The 22,207-nt window shown below is 41.2% G+C and overlaps 1 protein-coding gene across 1 annotated transcript; it reads left to right on the top strand.

The window, feature by feature from the left end:
• The first annotated feature begins 807 nt into the window (after positions 1-807).
• Positions 808-18,354, top strand: LOC139452194 (BRISC complex subunit Abraxas 2-like). The gene is made up of 8 exons (XM_071233567.1): positions 808-879; positions 2,455-2,545; positions 3,054-3,157; positions 6,759-6,958; positions 7,957-8,085; positions 10,305-10,389; positions 10,780-11,056; positions 12,285-18,354. Exons 1-8 carry the CDS (start codon positions 808-810, stop codon positions 13,124-13,126), a joined length of 1,800 nt encoding a protein of 599 aa, XP_071089668.1. The 3' UTR covers positions 13,127-18,354.
• The last annotated feature ends 3,853 nt before the right edge of the window (positions 18,355-22,207 follow it).

Raw genomic sequence — 22,207 nt, 5'->3', positions numbered from 1 at the left:
AAATAAGACAATTACCCAACAAGTCTTTTTGTTATAATTAATTTTTAGAATGTGCGTTTTCAAGGTGAAAACTGATTAACCTTCTTTCAAATGTTGTTTATATTCGTTTTCGGAACTTATAACTCATAAACGAATTAATAGTTTTCATAAAACTATGTATATAGAGCAGGCAACGTTTGCTATTAAATTTTCAGGTCTTGAGCTTCCCTGGCATACATTAAACCGAGGATAGGGGTTGTGTCCAGTGCCAAATTAACAAACTTTTCAGTATTTCTCTCGGAGTAAGATCAGTGTATATATCTATTCATTGTGAGAGCTGGATTTCAGTTCAAACGTGAATAGGTCTTGGTTTAATACTATAACCAATACATTTGACCTTATACCGATTTAGGACATGCTTCGGTTTATAGGGGGTTGGTGTTTCTGTTGGACGATACAGCACTCTACTCTTCTATAGCCCCGATTCTCATCGTTGATTCCTAACTTCGATTGCGTATACGTTTGATATAAACAGCAGATTCTATGTGATTGTCATGTGGACGTATGAAACATAGAAACTATTACGGCTTCTGCGTACAAGATAATTTCAGCAAATATCAAGCATTTCATAGTAGTTCTGACATTGATAGAAGTACGTCACTTTTACTTCCTGTAAACAGAAAGGCACTCGGTAATACATTCGGATCCTCTCGGACAACTACGCCCGACTTTAAATCGAAGCATACACTCAGAGATATGTATGTGTAGCTGTCGAAGTTCTGACTGGCTAATGCAATGAAACCGGAAGTAGAATCAGTCGGGGGGAAAATGGCGGCGAGTGTCAGTGGGACTGTTTTGTCTTCCCTCTTCTACGATCAAATAAACAGTCCCGGGGATCAAGTATGAACATGACTTCTGTTTAATAATACTGCATACCACCAGTAGTAATGTATCCATTAAGTAAACATACTCGTAATGCCGATTTTTCTGTAATTTCAATGTATTTAGCAAAGTAGAAATGTAGATGTAAGTTATCCTATATTTAGAACTGAAATAATGTGAATCATGGTGATGACATGCAGTTTATATTCCATACAGGCCACAGGTCAACAACACATTGGGATAATAGTTAATACTAGTTTATTACCCTCTCAATGAAACTACGTATTTTGTTATGCTGAAGACATGTATGTCGTCAATATTACGGGAGGTGTGACACTGAGTCATCGTAGCAGATAAAACATTGATCAGATCATACTTTATGGAAACGCTAGTGTGTTCCAAACCATATAATAAATCAAATAACATTGTTCACACATGGCTGCATCCTATAATAGTAAAATAAATGGTCAGGGGTAGCCACCATGGACAAATGCAAAATATTCCACATTTCAATGTTGACTAATAACATTTTTGATCATGGGTAACACAAGTAATTGCTTCCAGATGTTCACTAGTCTTGGGACTAACAGACTAGTGTCTGTGTCTAACATTGCCCAGTACATTGCTTTTCAGAGCTTTATGATGTACAATTACTGCATTTGAATATCAAATAATATAGATTATTGTCTCTTTCGCTGAATATGTGTAGGCCTACTCAGATTCATAATTTGTTATTTTCTAGGTTGCGAGGCAAATGTCATTGTGTTTCAGTTAAGAATTTTCAGGCTTTTTTGGCATTACTGAATCGGGTCTTACTGAAATTGATGTCTGGCTTATCAAGAAAACTACCAATTAATTTCGAGATTACAGATACTAGGGTTTGAAAATGTTCCTTGCATGTCCATTAGTATTGCATTATGAAGATCCGGATTAGAATTGGTCTTTAGCAACTCATCCTTGTCATAGCAAGGCAACTAACAGGATCGGCTGATCAGGCTCCCTGACTTGGTTGATGCATGTCATCATATCCCAATTGCATAGATCGATGCTCATGATGTCAATCACTTGTTTGTCTGGTCCAGATTTGATTAATAACAGACTGCTGTCAAATAGCTGTAACATTGTGGAGTGCAGCATTAAACAACAAACAAACAAAGCATTGCAACACTTGACAGTGGTATTTATATTTATTATCCAAAGCACAGTGCTCTCATTAATTCTGCTTTCATTAATTCTTCTTATGAAAAAATGCACACATTAGCTGATAATATTATTTTTAGAGGTTTAAAGGGACAACTACTTAGAATGTACATGAAAATATTTTGATACTGTGATAAGAAAAGTCATTTTGTAAGCCATTGCATCAAACTCTTCTTTGTTCTGATTATCCCAGTGGCCTTGTTTTTAAGCCCAAGTAACCATGGTAACCTTTTCCTCTGACCCCATGACTATTTTAACTAGTTTGTGTGGTGGGGTGGTTTCTTGTTTCTTGACTTTGAATTCCATAACCCTGCCAAATGTTTGTTCAAATGGCATATGCTATGCATGCAATATAGAGGGAATAAACACATGTATTGTTGTTTTTTTTTTCAGGAAGGTTATCTTTTAGGGAAGATTGTCAACCATGTTCAAGATAAGATTAGTGACTCCCAGATCAGCAACTGCAAAGTGGAAACTGTCATATGTAAGATTTCTATCAATTTAGTAATTGGAAATATCATAGATTATGAACACAATGCCATTTAGAAAGTGGTCAAATGTAACAAATGTTATATTTGGGATAACACTTTCTTTGTAAAGTACAGATTCTTGTACTTTTTTGGTTTGAGTCCTTCCCGGGAATCAAACCCACACTGCCAGAGTGAGGCACCTAATCGCCAGCTCAAAATGCTGGATGTTTATGGTATAAATATAAAATCAATACTGTCTAATCATGCACAGAGGTAGTGGGGTAGCCTAGTGGTTTAAAGTGTTCGCTCATCACTTCAAAGACCCAGGTTCAAATCCACACATGGGTACAATGTGTGTGAAGCCCATGCTGGAATATTAAGTGGTGTAAAATCATACTCCCTCACTTCATTCACTTGATGCAAAACGTGTATCTTGCAATGAACAGGTTAAGAAGGATGCTAATGACTCTGTATATGTATTAAGATGTGTGCCCTCTCTCATCTTACCTTGTTGTTGCACAGATGTCTATTCCTACTTGCCTTGGCCCAATGAGGACCGACTTTACAACTCAGCCGGACGAGTGGATCCGACCAAAGCAATAACGCTCTTGCAGGGCAAACACCAGGTAAGAAGGTATAATCCATATAGAATGGGGTGGTGGAGTAATCATATGGTTAAAATGTTCACTCATCACAATGAGGACTGAGTTCAAATCCCCACATGGGTAAAATTGTGAAGCCAATTATTGTGTCACCTGCCTTCATATTGTGTCACCTGCCCTAATATTGTGTCACCTGCCTTCATATTGTGTCACCAGCCCTCATATTGTGTCACCTGCCCTCATACTGTGTCACCAGCCCTCATACTGTGTCACCTGCCCTCATATTGTGACACCAGCCCTCATACTGTGTCACCTGCCCTCATACTGTGTCACCTACCCTCATATTGTGTCACTTGCCCTGATACTGTGTCACCTACCCTCATACTGTGTCACCTGCCCTCATACTGTGTCACCTGCCCTCATACTGTGTCACCTGCCCTCATACTGTGTCACCTGCCCTCATATTGTGTCACCTACCCTCATATTGTGTCACTTGCCCTTATACTGTCACCTAACCTCATATTGTGTCACCTGCCCTCATACTGTGTCACCTACCCTCATACTGTGTCACCTGCCCTCATACTGTGTCACCAGCCCTCATACTGTGTCACCTGCCCTCATACTGTGTCACCTGCCCTCATATTGTGTCACCTGCCCTCATACTGTGTCACCTGCCCTCATATTGTGTCACCTACCCTCATATTGTGTCACCTGCCCTCATACTGTGTCACCAGCCCTCATACTGTGTCACCTGCCCCCATACTGTGTCACCTGCCCTCATACTGTGTCACCTCCCTCATACTGTGTCACCTGCCCTCATATTGTGTCACCTACCCTCATACTGTGTCACCTGCCCTCATATTGTGTCACCTGCCCTCATAATGTGTCACCTGCCCTCATATTGTGTCACCTGCCCTCATACTGTGTCACCTGCCCTCATATTGTGTCACCTACCCTCATACTGTGTCACCTGCCCTCGTATTGTGTCACCTGCCCTCATAATGTGTCACCTACCCATACTGTGTCACTTACCCTCATACTGTGTCACCTACCCTCATACTGTGTCACCTACCCTCATACTGTGTCACCTGCCCTCATATTGTGTCACCTGCCCTCCTAATGTGTCACCTGCCCTCATATTGTGTCACCTGCCCTCATACTGTGTCACCTGCCCTCATATTGTGTCACCTACCCTCATACTGTGTCACCTGCCCTCGTATTGTGTCACCTGCCCTCATAATGTGTCACCTACCCTATACTGTGTCACCTACCCTCATACTGTGTCACCTACCCTCATACTGTGTCACCTACCCTCATACTGTGTCACCTGCCCTCATACTGTGCCACCTACCCTCATACTGTGTCACTTGCCCTCATACTGTGTCACCTACCCTCATATTGTGTCACCAGCCCTCATACTGTGTCACCTGCCCTCATATTGTGTCACCTGCCCTCATATTGTGACACCAGCCCTCATATTGTGTCACCAGCCTTCATATTGTGTCACCTACTCTCGTACTGTCACCTGCCCTCATATTGTGTCACCTGCCCTCATAATGTGTCACCTGCCCTCATATTGTGTCACCTGCCCTCATACTGTGTCACCTGCCCTCATATTGTGTCACCTACCCTCATACTGTGTCACCTGCCCTCGAATTGTGTCACCTGCCCTCATAATGTGTCACCTACCCTATACTGTGTCACTTACCCTCATACTGTGTCACCTACCCTCATACTGTGTCACCTACCCTCATACTGTGTCACCTACCCTCATACTGTGTCACCTGCCCTCATACTGTGCCACCTACCCTCATACTGTGTCACTTGCCCTCATACTGTGTCACCTACCCTCATATTGTGTAACCTGCCCTCATACTGTGTCACCTGCCCTCATATTGTGTCACCTGCCCTCACATTGTGACACCAGCCCTCATATTGTGTCACCAGCCTTCATATTGTGTCACCTACTCTCGTACTGTCACCTGCCCTCATATTGTGTCACCTGCCCTCATACTGTGTCACCAGCCCTCATACTGTGTCACCAGCCCTCATACTGTGTCACTTGCCCTCATATTGTGTCACCTGCCCTCATATTGTGTCACCTGCCCTCATACTGTGTCACCTGCCCTCATATTGTGTCACCTGCCCTCATACTGTGTCACCAGCCCTCATACTGTGTCACTTGCCCTCATATTGTGTCACCTGCCCTCATACTGTGTCACCTGCCCTCATATTGTGTCACCTACTCTCGTACTGTCACCTGCCCTCATATTGTGTCACCTGCCCTCATACTGTGTCACCTGCCCTGATACTGTGTCACCTGCCCTCATATTGTGTCACCTGCCCTCATACTGTGTCACCTGCCCTCATATTGTGTCACCTGCCCTCATATTGTGACACCAGCCCTCATATTGTGTCACCAGCCTTCATATTGTGTCACCTACTCTCGTACTGTCACCTGCCCTCATATTGTGTCACCTGCCCTCATACTGTGTCACCAGCCCTCATACTGTGTCACTTGCCCTCATATTGTGTCACCAGCCCTCATATTGTGTCACCTGCCTTCATACTGTGTCACCTGCCCTCATACTGTGTCACCAGCCCTCATATTGTGTCACCTGCCCTCATACTGTGTCACCAGCCCTCATACTGTGTCACTTGCCCTCATATTGTGTCACCAGCCCTCATACTGTGTCACCAGCCCTCATACTGTGTCACCTGCCCTCATATTGTGTCACCTGCCCTCATACTGTGTCATCTGCCCTCATATTGTGTCACCAGCCCTCATATTGTGTCATCTGCCCTCATATTGTGTCACCAGCCCTCATATTGTGTCACCAGCCCTCATATTGTGTCACCTGCCCTCATACTGTGTCACTGTGATCCTAGTTCTTGATATAGCTAAAATAAATCTAAGGACATCCCATTACGGGTCATGTCAGAATGGTCTTTCATTTGACCAATCAGAACATCACTCTCCAGATCGGAAAAGTGACAGTCAGAATGTGTTTTCTTACCATGCAACCTCGATATTGTTTACACAGGGTTTTTTGAATGACAGCTACGGGAGGACTATCTCTCGCTTCAAAGGGGTACAGATTTGAAACAAGACTTTCGATAGCTGGTGTGAAACTGCCCTTTAGTATCGACCATCTATTAGACATTCAAGAATTTTGTTTTGTTCAATTTTCAAATTTTCATTAAATATAAAGTCACAAGCTTTAAACAAACACCGTAAAGCCCGAGAAAACTGCTTTCTGATTGTCTAGTGTCAACTTCATGTTAGTAATTTCATTGGTCGATCAATGTTCATGAAAGATTATTTTGATGTGACCCGTAATGGGGTGACATCAGATCTGTGTTGAGTCAATGTTGAGAGATTTCGTATTGATGTGAATGATTTTTGTATTAATGATTAAATAAGCAAACTGTGAATTATGTTTATTTATGAGAATTGACTTTAAATGTTTTTCTGCGTTTGTTGGGGCGTAAACCTAAACCTCAATCTGCACACTTTGAGTAAATTCGCTATGCAGATTTACACAGTTTGCACACCAGTATTTATGCCTCCATAAACACAAAACATTGAAGTAATTTTAAAATAAATTGACTGCTTTTGTTCCAGGATTTGATTGGTTGGTACAAGTTTCGCCGGAATTCAACCCTACGTCCGTCACTGAGAGAAACTAACCTGCATCGTAACTTGATTGAGAGTCTGCCAGTGCAGGAAGACAGCAACTTTCTCTTCCTCCTGTGCTCCGCCTCCCTGTCCTACAATAAGGCCACCCACACTTTCGATCACGCCCTACTTCGTAACCACAATGGGTAAGTCGACTTTCATCCACAGGTAGCTTAGTGGTTAAAGCGTTCGCTCGTAACGCCAAAGACCCGGGTTTGATTTCCGACATGGGTACAATGTGTGAAGCCCATTTCTGGTGTCCCCCGCCATGAAATTGCTGGAATATTGCTAAGATCGGCGTAAAACCATACTCACTCACTCACTCATCCCGAATTATTCTTTCTATGTCGTTGTATCCTTTGGACTCAATCACCACCTTCATCTCTTGTATCAAAAACTTAGCAGGTGGGATGGGAGAAGATAACGTCTAAAGTCCTGACACCACAAGACGTTTCTGGATGTATGTGAGTCCAGATGTGGGATATCTCCCACTTGTTTCTATCATGAAAGAACAGTCTCATTGGATTGGATGGCTATTTTTGTCTTTATGTCATTTGAACTGGAGTTGACAATGACAAGTCTGTTTAGTAAATCTAACTATTATATCATTACTATAGTTTATGTAAGTTATTACAGCTGACAACAATTTCATATCGTTAATTGTTAATATTTCTTCCCATCGAAAATTTTAGCCAGCCTTACTTTTTTCTGAAGACCCATTAGTGACACCTGTTGTTGCTCCGGTTACTTTGATTACTGTATTACTGAGGACTTTATTGTGCAGTTGGTTTGATTACAGCATACATTAGGTCTTGCCTATATTGATAATAAAAGACCATGTGAAGATCCGGGGTAGAATAGGTCTTCAGCAACCCATTTTTGCCGTAACAGGCGACTATGCTTATCATAAGAGGTGCTAACAGGATCAGGTGGTCAGGCTTACTGACTTGGATGATGCATGTCATCGTATCCACATTGCGTAGATTGATGCTCATGATGTCAATCACTGGATTGTCTGGTCCAGACTCGATTATTTACATACAGCCGTCATATATCTGGAATATTGCTGAGTGCTGCGTTAAACAACAAACAAACAAACAATCTGATGATAAAAAAGTGATCTCAAGCACCTGTTCTGTTACAGTAAATTCCAGAAGGTTGCGATGAGAGTGATCAACTTGGGAGACACCACGCACACAGAGTACAAGACTCGAGGCAACCTGACCGTCAACCCCCAGGGGGGCTCTCTCACCACAGTTATTAACCAGTTCCAGTAAGACCCCCTCCCCAAATACTAGTGTGACCAGTAAACACACATTTGATATGACACGTGAAGATTCCGGGGTAGAATAGGTCTTCAGCAACCCATGCTTGCCGTAAAAAGTGATTATGCTTGTCGTAAAAGGCGACTAAAGGGATCGGGTGGTCAGGCTTGCTGACTTGGTTGATGCATGTCATCGATCCCAATTGCGTGGATCGATGCTCATGATATTAATCACTGGATTGTCTGGTCCAGACTCGATTATTTACAGACTGCCGTCATATAGCTGGAATATTGCTGAGTGCAGCATTAAACAACAAACCAACCAACCAACACATTTGATATAGTTCACAGTATATTTCGAGAGGACCTAAGGAAGTACATTTCGATATTTGATTTTGTGCACAGGGTACAAGTCATGGGTATTGGCCTGACTTCATTTTGCAATTTATTGCAATAATTATTTTTGTATTGCAGTTCGTACCTCAATGTATCTGATAATTTGCATGTGTTCTTTTCATTTTTAATTTGTTATGAATAAGACCTGAATAAAAATAACCCAAATGGACCAATACATCAGGCATTTCCCCCTCCCCCACATTTGTTACTACTTTGTAGTCGTTGACCATTTTGATGAATGTTGCTTTGGTCACAAAGCATCCAGAATAGACACATTATAACATATTATTTGCCAACAAGATAAAAATATGCGTGATTTTGAAAAATGCAGTATGCCGGTATTTTCGGAATGTATTGTGATACATATTCCTACGTATTTCAAAACATGGTATAAGGGTGTACAGGTAATGCTTGTCGTCTAAGGCGCCGCGATTCACTGTGCAGAGTTGCATCCCTTAGGCACGCCAGAAACCTATGATTGTGGGTTCGAATCCCGGTTCGCCCGTATTATGTTTCTAGGTTTGTCAGCACCATACCTGTGCTCGTTGGTTTCACCGAAGTGGTAAACGTCTGAGACCTGCATCACTTCGGGCTTTCCTCCCACATTAAGCTGACACGCCGCGATAGAACTGGAATACTGTTAAAAGCGGCGTTAAACCCAACTCACTCACTCATGGGTTTTTACCAAAGTGGTAAATGCCGAGACCTGCTTCATTTTTGGCTTTCCACCCACATTAAGCTGACACGCCACGATATAACTGGAATACTGTTCAAAGGGGCGTTAAACCCAACTCACTCACTCTACTAGGTGATTGAGTTTAGGCCTTCATCCAACTCTGTGCTTAAACGCCTTATGACTGAAATGCTGAAATATACATGATAAAGCTGCATTAAGTCGGACTCACTCTTTCACTCAAACTATGAGTGGGTCTGATGGTAATCATGTCACCTACAGGCGGGTTGCATGACTTCCAAGAGTTGATTATAGTTTATAGCTCTCCTGGTGTGAAGTGAAACTTGTTTGGACATAGACCAGACATAGACAGTTTGAAGTGTCATGCATATCTGATCTGATCAAATTCCATTTGGACACATTCATGATTTCATCCTCACTTGCTGGTATATTCTTGTATATCAATACCAAATTTGAAAACAATCTTGAATATACTTCAGTGTAAGAAGTTGGCACTAGTCCTGTAGTCCTTTCCAAACTGCCCAATAGTTAAGGTATCATAAGGACAAGTAGAAATTTGCCGTTTATAAGGGTTTTGCTATATGTTATCACTATAAGGACTAGTGGACTAAAAACATTAGTTTCTTCCGGTGATCTTAGGGGCATTTTGGATGACATATGGTTAATATTCTTGAAAGTGATCTCAGACCTGCATCACTTCGGGCTTTCCTCCCACATTAAGCTAACATGCCGCGATATAACTGGAATACTGTTAAAAGCGGCGTTAAACCCAACTCACTCACTCACTCACTTGAAAGTGAATGGATCTAAAACCTTTATTCAACATGCATCTGCTTCAATTCATTTTGGGGATTCATACAGACATTCTGCCATCATGTAGATGGAATATTGCTGAGTGCCCTGTTAAACAACAAACAAACATACAGATATATATTTTTGCTTCTAGTGGGTCTTGCAGTGCATATTAATTGCGTCCATTCTCAATTTACATACAATGTAGGTACTTGGTGTGGAGGAAGCAATGTTATGTATACATCCAGTAAAACCCTGCATGTGGAAAACATTCTAACAGATGTAACTGACAATCCACATGATAAGTTGTGAGGGTAACATATCATCTGTTGTTTCCTGTACATAGGAGTGAGTTTGTGTCTGGTTCTGGTGCCATGTTGGAGATCAACAAGATTCAGGGAATGTCTACAAGCCTCCACACAAGACTACAGGTATGTCCCCCTCCTCACATTGTGTGGATTGTTGTTGTATCTCCTCTTTCTCCTCCGCCTCCCTCTTTTAACCACCACCACCCCCTCCCTCCCCCACCACCACCCACCCTCCCCACCTAGTGACTTTAGAATTCAATCACTATGATAACCTGGATGATGAAGTATTCGCAGTTTATGATGAAGGATCAAATGCTGCTTCTTAGACCGTGAATTTTGCCACTGCTTGGAAGTCTTTCTCGAGTATAATTCATTTCTGTCTACTCATTTGCTGATCATCATGATACAAGGGTAATAGGCCCATATGATAAGAATGGATTGTATGGAGCAGGAGACAAAAACTACTTCAACAAAACCAAACTTATCTCTTTCATATCCTTCCCCCTTCCACAGGGGCTTTCGCAGGAGGTGGAGAAGAGTGAGGAGAGCCTGTCAACTCTGGAGGAAGAAGTCAAACTGATGTCATACCGACTCCTGGAACAAGAGGAGAAGATGAAAGCGGAGAGAAAAGCTGCACAGAAACCCCCAAGTCCCACGCCAGCAGAAGTTGTCTCCCCTGTCAGCCCAGTGGCAGCCCAGGCCTTCAAGCTGAACACAGGTCGTAGTGAACACAGACTGAGAGTCAGTATCAGCGAGACCAGCCGCAGACCCAGGCAGATCAGCATTGAAGGCAAGTACATTCTATTGAAGATATTTTTCGGACCTGATATGCAATACAGATACAGATATTGGGGACCTTATTTTTCAGTATTTGCCGCGAGTCACTTTGCAGAGTTGCGTCCCTTGGGCATGCCAGAAACCAATGATTGTGGGTTCGGTACCCAGTTCGCACTTTATTATGTTTATTATGTTTCTAGGTTTGTCAGCACCGAAGTGGTAAATGTCTGAGACCTGCATTATTTCTGGCACATGGTAGACACAATTTTATGGATAACAACTTCTTTAATACTGTAAAAAGCGATGTTGTTATCCATAAAATTGTGTCTACCTTGTCATCCGTCAACTTCTAAGTAATGCCAATCAAGCAATTTTTTTCCTCCAACATATATATAACTAATATAACTATATAATTCTGTTCAAATAAACCCAACACACTCACTCACTCACTCACTCACTCACTCACTCACTCACTGTTCAATCATGCTGATTATAATTTTTACTACTTGCTTCATTTGAGTGAACACCCATTTTTTTCATTGTCTTTTTTGTGGGGAAGTGGCTGATGACACATATTCCTGTACACCCATACACCACAATTTCATACAGTAGCAACATCATATTGGTGCATTGTCCCAAATAATGTATGACAACATCTATTGCATTTGACACGACACATGTTCATTTTGTAGATGTTCCAACAAAAGATTGACTGAGCTCGTCTCAATTTGTGATCAAGAAACTCACATGTGCTACATTTGTGACCAACTCGTGTTATTTCGTGACAAGTCGAATTGCTATTCATGCCTCTCTAATGGCCATTTTTGCAACTGGGAACTGACTAGGCACAAACGGGCATTGTTAAAAGAATTGTCAACTTGTTGAATAATGATTCACATATATTTACCCCATGACATATATCATCCAGATGCTATTAAAACACATTGGGACTTTCAGAATTTATACTGTATGATTGAACACATTTAACTGTATCTTAGGTATATTTTTAGATGGAAGACACAAGTAAAATTTAAAATTATTCATGAGAGATTCTTTGACTGAAGTACTTGTAGTCTTACGCATATTTTGAGGGGTTTGTCATATTTTGCACATAACATTCATGGATAGAGGGACGAGTCTTCTTGCAGGTTACGGAAAGGGGTGAGTGGTGACGAATGATATTTCTGGCCTAATGGTTGAAAGTGTTATTAACGCTACTCACTCAATCCCTCTTGTTACAGATGATGAAACAGATCGGCCCGAGGCCACAAAACGAAGTCCCGAAATCTGCTTGCTTGACCTGGAAGAGAAGGAGCAGGAAATCAGAGTTGATAGTGCAATCTTACAGCCTTTTAATAATGACAGCATGGACGTTGATGCAAGCGGAGGACGGGTGCAGCGGACCCGGTCGAGGAAAGCGAAGTCGGATGGTGCTGATGAGAGTGCCCAACTAGAAACCCCTCAACAGGGACAGACACAAGGTTCTACTGGAGAGACCACAAAGAAAGACTCGGACAGCGGTCAATCAAAAGATGCCTTTTCATTTGTGAACAATATTTTAGAAAAAGAAATAGAGCAAGTAGAGCCTTCAACTAGCAAACCAGGCAGTCATGAAGTTGGTAAGCCCACTGTGAAACGAGAGGCTAGTCTTAATACAAACAGTTCAAATGTTACCGTTGCTCGGAGGCCGCATTCACGAGCTGAGGCCCAAGCTGCAAGGTCGCGGAAAGCCGAAATGGGGGAAACAAGTGGATCGAGTGCCAGGGCAGGGTCCCCATCTCCAAGAATTCGACAGCCAGCTAAAACAACCACTGTTACTGGTACTTCAGCAGCAGAAGTCAAAGGTGAAAGGTCAAGACCTCAACGAGTGAGGTCAAGGCCAGGTCAGGGTGTGAGGTCAAGGTCACGTGAAAGTCCTACAGGAAGCCAGAGATTAGGGCCAAGTATTCCGAATGTGAGTAGGACAAAGTCTGCTAGTCCAAGTCACTGTAGAGCCCCTGCTAGAAAGACCACATGTGAGAATGGAACAGACAGCGGGAGTGTGCTCGATGACTCAAAAGTGTCCTCATCTCCTGTGTTTTAGGTGTTTTGGATTCAGGCTAATTCTGCTCATTCCATGGTATAAGAAGTGTTATATTTTTACTCCCCCAGTCTGTAGAGTGTGGCTAATGTCTGCTTTAAGGGTTGTCTTTTCAGTGCACAGGCAAGGTAATTGTTATCTTTCAATCAGGCCGGCCCAATATATTTTCATTCATAAAGATTCATGCCAAGATTCAGGAGGCAGGAAGTATTGGAAAACTGTTTTTGGTTTGATTGGATTTAATTTCCTATTGGCATTAAAACATTGAAAACCACACAGAATGATCTCCCAAAGAAGCATATTTTTTGTCCAACTTGGCATTATTATTTTGTTATTTTTTAACTTAAGGTAGGCTCATGAAACAAAAAAATATGTTGGACCAGCATTTCTTGACATTTACAGACATCGTGCTTTTTGTCTATGTTCTCATCATGCAGTGGTTATTGTTCTGTCGATGACATAGTGGACATTCAAATTCCATTGAAGTTCTCGCAAGGAGAATCACATACTGAAACCAACATAACCTTGCCTGTGTCTGGTTTCATGAAGCAATCAAGCTTCATACAATAATACTAGCATTAAAATCAAGGGGTCCGCATTATAACTCTAGTGTTAGAACTAATATTTAGTGACCCAAGAGCTAACCTCACGGGACCTGTAGGTCTATGTTAAGGTATTGTAGTTACAGTCAGCGGGACCAGGACGGGTCGGTTGTTAACAACGCCTGGTAGTCCAAGAGGTCATCTTCCTGAGGCAAGGGCGTTAACTGACTATGAAAGTCCAGTTTTCACCCTTGTTGTACCAGGCTGGAATTTCCAGTATCGATCATAGCATCGATCAATGTCCCTGTTGACCAATCAGATTCCATCTCTCATATCAGATGCATTTGCTTTAAACAAGATGGTGGCGCAAAGGAAGATGATCTGATCGATAATCAAGATCTATTTTGTTATAAACCGGGTTTTACCCCGTGAGGTGATTTAATCATTGATTAAGAACTTGGAAAGATTTGCAAAAATCTGTCGATGCCCAGTTGACAGTACACATGCTTTGCAAATTCTGCAATGGACTAAGATCTGCATGTTGAAATCTATCTTTCTTTGCAAACCAGATGTCTTGTTCGTTACCCGATTTTGATTGGACAATGCAAGGACTCGTTAGTCCTCCCAAAATGTATCTCCGGAATTCCAGCGTAGTTTGACACGGGTGGAAATTGGCCTTTTATGGTCAGTTAACACCCTTGCCTCAGGAAGATGCCAAGAAGTATGGTCAAGATTTGTCACATGGCACTTCAGGAAGATCAAGGACACTCAAGATCAAAAGTATTTTAACTGTACTGACATGAATGTTATCACATACCTCAACAAGTGATTCTTGTGTATTACCAGTGCCAAGCAATAACTATTCTTTTCGGTACACAGTTCAATTTTTGGCGCTGATGTGATGTCAATTTGTATCATCTTCATCACAAGTGGGGATCAAGGAATGAAATTCCACTCAGCATGCTCAGAGACATGTTCATAAAAAAAATGATTTCCTGTTTGACTGTCCTTCATGGAGTGATGCATTTCTCCAATTGAGATCTTCATATCGTAACTTTTAGTTATCTAACTTTCATCAAACTTAGACTGCCAGTATGCCTGAGTCATGTTCTAACGAATAATAATGATATGAGTATGGTGTGTTGATACAGGGGACCCATGAAGATTGGGTGTAGAATAGGTTTTCAGCAACCCATGCTTGCCGTAAAAGGCGACTAGGCGACTATGCAGAGTTACATCCCTTAGTTTTGCCAGATTTCAATGACCCTGGTCATGAGGTTTGGCTTGTCAGCACCAGACCTGTTCATGAGAGTTTCAGTATTGTGGCATCATTCTTTGGGCTTACCTCACACATTAAGCTGACTCATTGTAATTGAAAGGAAATAATGTCAAAAGCGCATTAAACCTCACTCACTTAAAAACTATGATGCGCTGTTGCATCAATCAGTCCAGCACATGAAATAAATTCATTGTCAATATTTCCATAGAGTGGCATATTGTGTGTTACCACCACCCCTCGATATATGTCATTAATATCAACAGGGCATCATGGGAGAGTCCCAAGCATTGAAAACCACCTGGCTTGTTATCCCAGGGCTAGCAATGTTACACGTGGACTAGAACTAATTCAATAGTCCATGTATAATTTTATTCCTGCAATAATGATGATGACAAGTTGACACAGAAATTATTGAGTCAGTCTGGTAGCCTAGTGGTTTAAGCGTTCGCTTGTCATGCCGAAGACACAGGTTCGATTCCCGACATGAGTACAATGTGTGAAACCAATTGCTGGTGTCCCCCGCCGTGATATTGCTGGAATATTGCTAAAAACGGCGTAAAACCACATTACTCACCACTCACGGAAATTATTTGCAATATCTACACAGAAACATGGCAGTCATTGTTATACAGAGGTTGTATATCCATGAAACTATATCCCTTGTTCATCATGCCAACTTCTAAATGCCACTTAAAGAAGTTATTGCAATAGCAGCCTACTCAACAAGTGCCACATCACTTATTAACAGACTTTGCGTTTCATCTCATGATAGAAGGGAGAGAAACCTAATGTGTTGTGAAGTTTGAGGGAAGTCATCGTTGATTGGCTTTTTGGAATGAGGAATTTGAAACCTCACCCTTTTGTGTTTGATACCACATAATATATTATAGGTATCAAACGGTAAGTTTATTTTATACCTGTAAACAAAAGGACATGTTGATGCTACCTGTAATCTTTAAGACATCCTTGTCTACAGAAAGACTTGTTAAATTTGCTAGCTGTGATTATGATAATTTGAAACACGCTAAATATTACTTGTTGGAAATAATGCTACTTGTTTCATTGATAATTTTTGGAAACATGTTGAATGCTACACATAACCATGGTAGTATAACATCTGATGAATGCTACCTAAAACCTTGGTAAGTTGAAAGACATGTTGAATGTTGCCCGTAACAGAAAGACATGTTGAATGTTGTCAATAAAAGAAAGACATGTTGAATGTTGCCCATAACAGAAAGACATGTTGAATGTTGCCAGTAACAGAAAGACATGTTGAATGTTGCCCATAACAGAAAGACATGTTGAATGTTGCCCATAACAGAAAGACATGTTGAATGTTGCCAGTAACAGAAAGACATGTTGAATGTTGCCAGTAACAGAAAGACATGTTGAATGTTGCCAGTAACAGAAAGACATGTTGAATGTTGCCAGTAACAGAAAGACATGTTGAATGTTGCCCATAACAGAAAGACATGTTGAATGTTGCCAGTAACAGAAAGACATGTTGAATGTTGCCCATAACAGAAAGACATGTTGAATGTTGCCCATAACAGAAAGACATGTTGAATGTTGCCAGTAACAGAAAGACATGTTGAATGTTGCCAGTAACAGAAAGACATGTTGAATGTTGCCAGTAACAGAAAGACATGTTGAATGTTGCCCATAACAGAAAGACATGTTGAATGTTGCCCATAACAGAAAGACTTTGTTGAATGTCTTGTATACTGTGAGTAGTGAAGAGTTCTGTTCTTTCAGTAACACACAGAACCATGTTTTATCAGGCTTAGAAAGGCAGCATCAATGAACCATGCACATCCTTGTGTGGACCCATCAGTGTATCTTCTTGGTGAAATTTGCCCGAATTAATGGACAAATTATTTGTTGTCAGATGCAAATGTCATCTGAAGCTATAACCCAAAAATTACATCTAACAGGAAAATGATCATTTGTATTCATGTTTTGAAATACAAATAAAAATATAACTGTTACACCAATGTCCTTACTGGGACAGAATGGCGAGTTCTTGGAGACAAGGAATTCACCAGCAGGACATCATAATAACTGAAGCTGATAATTCCAGTATTTTCTGGTCCATGTGTGAATGTGTGAGTGAGTGTAAGATTCATTGGTCAGTGTGTTTGTTTCATGACATAAAATGTGGCATTATCTGGTCATGGTGTTTTTTACAAGTGTATCTGTGCATGTTTTTATTTGCTTAGTGAGCTCAACATTGTGGTTTATGAATTTATTCTTCAAAGGAAACCTTTTTGACAGGTTTGATTGAAAAAGAGCCTGATCATGTACTGGTGTTTAGACTTACAAATTGTTTTATGTATCATAAATGTTAATAACAATCCAAGACCTCTGCCAATGGATATTTTCACATCCTGTTTTGTTGCAGTCTATAAATCCAGGCCTTTAAGATTGTTCAAATATTTTAAATATCGCAAAATTGTAAGAGTAAAAGTTTAGTGACAGTTGTCGTCCAAATCCAATATATGTGTCTTGTTTGATGTATAAAATATTATATAATGTCATAAATGGAAGAGGAACAAGATCAGACCAACTTAATATCTTGTTATAGGCCCCATGGGGATTCCGGGATAACAACAGGTCTTAGTGACCTATGCTTGTCCCATGAGGATTGAGTGGTAATAGCTCTGGGTGATTTGACGGGGTGAATGTTTTTTGTACCTACATGACCATACTTAATATCAATCACTGAATTACCATCCAGGTTGTGTTTTTAACAAGACAAACTGATATTGATGGCATATATTAACCAGTGAAATAACCTTGTAAAACGTTTTCACAAAAATATACCATAAGCATTTTCACAAAAATATAGGACTCAAGAGACGTTAAGGACCACCTGATTATTTTATGTTTCCTATGGTAATATGAAAGAATCAGTTGTTGTTTAACTTCTTTTGTGCAGTATAACAACAATCCCCAAAACCAACATATTTTTGCCTGGCCATAATGGCATCATTAAAGGAAAGTAAGATAGCCTTCGACTTGTTCATGTTGATTTGCTCACAAGGTATGAACACAGAATTTGTAATCATGTTTTGAACTAATTGTGTCATGTTAAATACTTTGTCCCAAGATGATGCAAGTTGTTGGGACAATATGACTTGAACTGATACTCTAGGGTTGCATGCTTGTGCCTAAGGCTACAGTGAAGATTGGTTGCTATGGTTGCAGTAACCATGGTAGCACTGCTGTGTTGACTGGTGTTGATAGACAGTAAGGACATGTTAACTGGGTTTTATTACACATCAGATACGTTTATAATAATGAGATTAAAAGTTTCCTGCTACACACTACTTGTATAATAACTTATTTAGTCTTTTTATGTGTACATGTGTATCATTTGCCTGTGCCAAACATTTCTTAGTTTCTTATCCTGTAATAAAATGTTTTTCACATAACCGATTTTGTATTTTATCTCACAAATCAAGAGGAATAGTCCTTGTCAGGTATTTTTACATGTCCAATCCATCATCTTGACTAGTAGACAACAAGTACGCATATGTTCTTCCTTTGTAAATCTAGGTTCCTGTATATATACACCTTTATGAAGAAAGCTAGATTCACGTATGTGCAGTTTTATGAAGAAAACCTAATTCTCGCACAAACACCACTGACTGGTTCACGCATGTACACCCTTTAAGAGGAAAGTCAGATTCACATATGAACACCTTATGAAGACCAGGAAATCCAGATTCACGTTCATACGCCTTGAAGAGGAAATATATACACAGTAAGCAAGATTCACGCATATACTCCTTAACAGAATCGTTTATTTCACTGGTACAGCTTAAGAGTAAAGTCAGATTCACGCTCGTACACTTAAGGGTAAAGTCAGATTCACGCTCGTACACGTCAAGGGTAAAGGCAAATTCACGCCCGTACACCTAAATGAAAAGTCAGATTCACGCTCGTACACGTCAAGGGTAAAGTCAAATTCACGCTCGTACACCTCCAGTAAAGTCAGATTCACGCTCGTACATCTCAAGGGTAAAGTCAAATTCACGCTCGTACACGTCAAGGGTAAAGTCAAATCCACGCTCGTACCAGATCCCACGAATGCACCTATGTGTCACAATGGCTGAATGTGTGCCAGTCACTGGCTCGCCCTGTCCGAGACTCGCTTATTTAGAGTCACCATCACTCTCTTTGGCTGGACAGTTTATACAGAAGGATCGACATCGTCAGTACATCACGTGGTTGTAAGCGATGTGAGTCAGAAAGACGTATGTAAATGATCTGTCATGTGACATTTGCGTTCATCGAACAGACTAGAGCATGTGCGAACTTTCACATCGCTCATCATGGTGGTTAAGGAAACACCACAACACTGACTTATGTATGTTTTGAGAATGGGTTTTACCGTATTCGACGTAATAAGCGCCCACGGCGATATTTGCTAATATATTGGCTAGTGAACAATCCCAATTAGCACCCCTTCCGATTGATCAATGTACACAAGACTTATTTATTCGCGTATAATACGAACTCGTGTGTTATATGCACCCTCAATTGTGGGCAATTAAATTCTGGAAAAATATATTTGTCGTATATAAACATATAAGGCTGTCAGCATAAACCACGAAATTTATCCTTCAATAATATTCTAATAAGAGCCCCTTGTTTCTAATTTTGAGAGAGCCCTGGGCTCTTAATACGTCAAATACGGTAATTCTGTTCGATTGCTGTATGTACACATGACATGCTGCTTCTATTTACAGCACCAACTGTTCAGCACATACATAACACTATTTGTAATTTTGTTTTCCATGCAATGACAATATATTTGAACGAATTTTGGTAATACGAGGGCGTTCAATAAGTTTTGCAACTTGGGCATTTTGTGTTTACACAAAAAATGTCAACTTGTGGCAGGTGTGACACTAGTCATAACATCAGGTTGACACGTGTCATAACAAGTTCTTGATACAACAATAAGTTAGATGTGATGGCTTCATTCACCTAGGGGTGGTCACAATCATGGATTCTCTCAGACATGAACAACGCGCTGTAATAAAGTTCCTTACCAAGGAGGGATGCAAAGCAAAAGAAATCCATGATCGCATGTGTAAAGTGATGGGTAAGGATGCTCCTGACTATTCCACAGTTTGCCGTTGGTCTCTACAGTTTAAAAGGGGTAGGGAGTCCATAGACGATGACCCAAGGTCAGGCAGGCCTTCAGATGTCACCCAACCGGAAATCATTGCTGCTATAGAACGAAGAATTTTGTCTGAACGTCTAGGGAATTTCAAATATCGGTTGGAACTGTTGTAACCATTATTCATGAGCATCTTGGTATGTCCAAGGTATCTGCAAGATGGGTACCTAGAAACCTCAGAGCTCAAGATCGCCATCAGAGAACTGAAAGTTGTCGAGACCTCCTGGATCTCTATACTGCTGACGAAGCCGGATTTCTTTCTCGTCTTGTGACAGGTGATGAAACATGGTTCCACCACTGGGACCCAGAAACTAAATTCCAATCCATGCAATGGAAGCCCCCCAATTCTCGGCCTCAGGGCAAGTTTCGCACTCAACCATCGGCTGGCAAGGTAATGGCCACCATATATTGTGATGCAAGGGGCATATTACTGATTGATTACATGCCACCAAAAACTACAATCAATGGACAGTATTATGCTAATGTAATGAAAGAATTGTGGTATTAAAAGCTTGAAGGACAAATGGAATAAGTGTATTGAGGTGAATGGAGATTATATTGAAAAATAAAAGTGCAAAAGATATTCTGCGACTTGGTCTTATATTGAAGTTGCAAAACTTATTGAACGCCCCTCGTATTTACAAGATGGTACTATGCAACATTTACTATATTATGTATATACATGTACAAACTCTTCTCAGAAAATACGCTTTACTTACAGTTCTGTATCCATGACAACGCATCTACTCCAACCAGTAGTATCTGTCACTAAGGAAGGTGGTCACGTGACAGACAAGTCCGGGATCCTTGTCGTAAGTGGCGACAAACGGATCGGCGTTAAGGTTCTATTAACTGATTCGCCCCATGTGGATTCCGGGTAAGATTCCGGATTCCAGCAACCTATGCTGGTAAGAGGCGACTAAATGGGTCGGGTTGTCAGGCTCGGTGACTTGTCTGATTGGGTGTCTTCGAATCCCAATACGTAGATCGACGCTCATGATATCAATCACTAGATTGTCTGGTCCAGACTCGATTATTTACAGACCGCCGTCATGAAGCTGGAATATTGCTGCTGCGGCGTTACACAACAAACAAACAAATTATTCACCCAGATAACAAACACGTGAATAAACGTTAAAACGAAGAAAAGCTCTTTGTAAATCAGGTTAAGTTGTTATTAGTAGAGTGCACATCTGACAAAAGTCTGTTGTGAAAGTGAGTGAGTAGGATTTAACACTTCTGTGTTTTAGTCACATGAGGATGAACTACTAAAGAGACCGCAGCCCGCCCATCATCGTGGTGAAGCTCACAGGCACCGGTATGAGTCAAACCAAGGGTTATAGTTATAGAGAATCCAGGATTCGAATACACTGTCAGCAAATACATTGACATCAACTAGATATCACATGAGTGAGTGAGTATAGTTTTACGCCGCTTTTAGCAATTTTCCAGCAATATCACCGCGGGGAACACCAGAAATGGGCTTCACATAGAGTAACCATGTCGGGAATCGAACCAGGGTCTTCAGCGTGACGACCGAACGCTTTAACCACTAGGCTACCCGACCGCCCTCGACATCACATGACATCACATGACTCATCTCCGAGGTCACAAGGTCATCACAGGTCTCCACGGCATCATAGAACTTGGCAACCTTGGCCATGCCGATCGTCTGCTCCTGGATGATGGCAGTGTGGGACAAGATGGATGACGGCGTGTTCTAGGGTGCCCGAATGGAGTGCTGCTCGCAGTTGGTGGAGATGAATCTGTTGGCACGCTCCTCCCGTCTCTTCACCTTCCTCGTCTTCACGTCGACGACCGCCCACTTCCACTGTTAGTGACGGTGGACGTCCAGAAGAGCATTTGCCTGAAGAAAACGTCATTAAGGGATTTCAAACTAAAGTTGTGATGTATTTGAACTTTCGAAATGATTTATAGTTCGTTAGTCTTCATGTTTTAGATTGTGAAGTAAATTTTAGGCTTCACGAAAAAACAAAAATTATGCTGCACTAATCTACCTACCCGCCATGCAGTGGCCAGAATTCTCCGGGTACTCGTGAGCCATCGAG

Source organism: Haliotis cracherodii, unplaced genomic scaffold (genome assembly GCF_022045235.1).
Source record: "Haliotis cracherodii isolate W230 unplaced genomic scaffold, xgHalCrac1.p SCAF_9, whole genome shotgun sequence".
NCBI classification, from domain to species: domain Eukaryota; kingdom Metazoa; phylum Mollusca; class Gastropoda; order Lepetellida; family Haliotidae; genus Haliotis; species Haliotis cracherodii.
Note: the sequence above shows the minus strand (reverse complement) of the source record. Positions and strands in the feature narration are given on the sequence as shown.

Coding starts and splice junctions, on each gene's coding strand:
- LOC139452194 (XM_071233567.1), top strand. CDS start 808: ATGGCGGCGAGTGTCAGTGGGACTGTTTTGTCTTCCCTCTTCTACGAT. Junction 2,546..3,053: donor CAAAGTGGAAACTGTCATAT/GTAAGATTTCTA, acceptor GTTGTTGCACAG/ATGTCTATTCCTACTTGCCT. Junction 8,086..10,304: donor ACAGTTATTAACCAGTTCCA/GTAAGACCCCCT, acceptor TCCTGTACATAG/GAGTGAGTTTGTGTCTGGTT.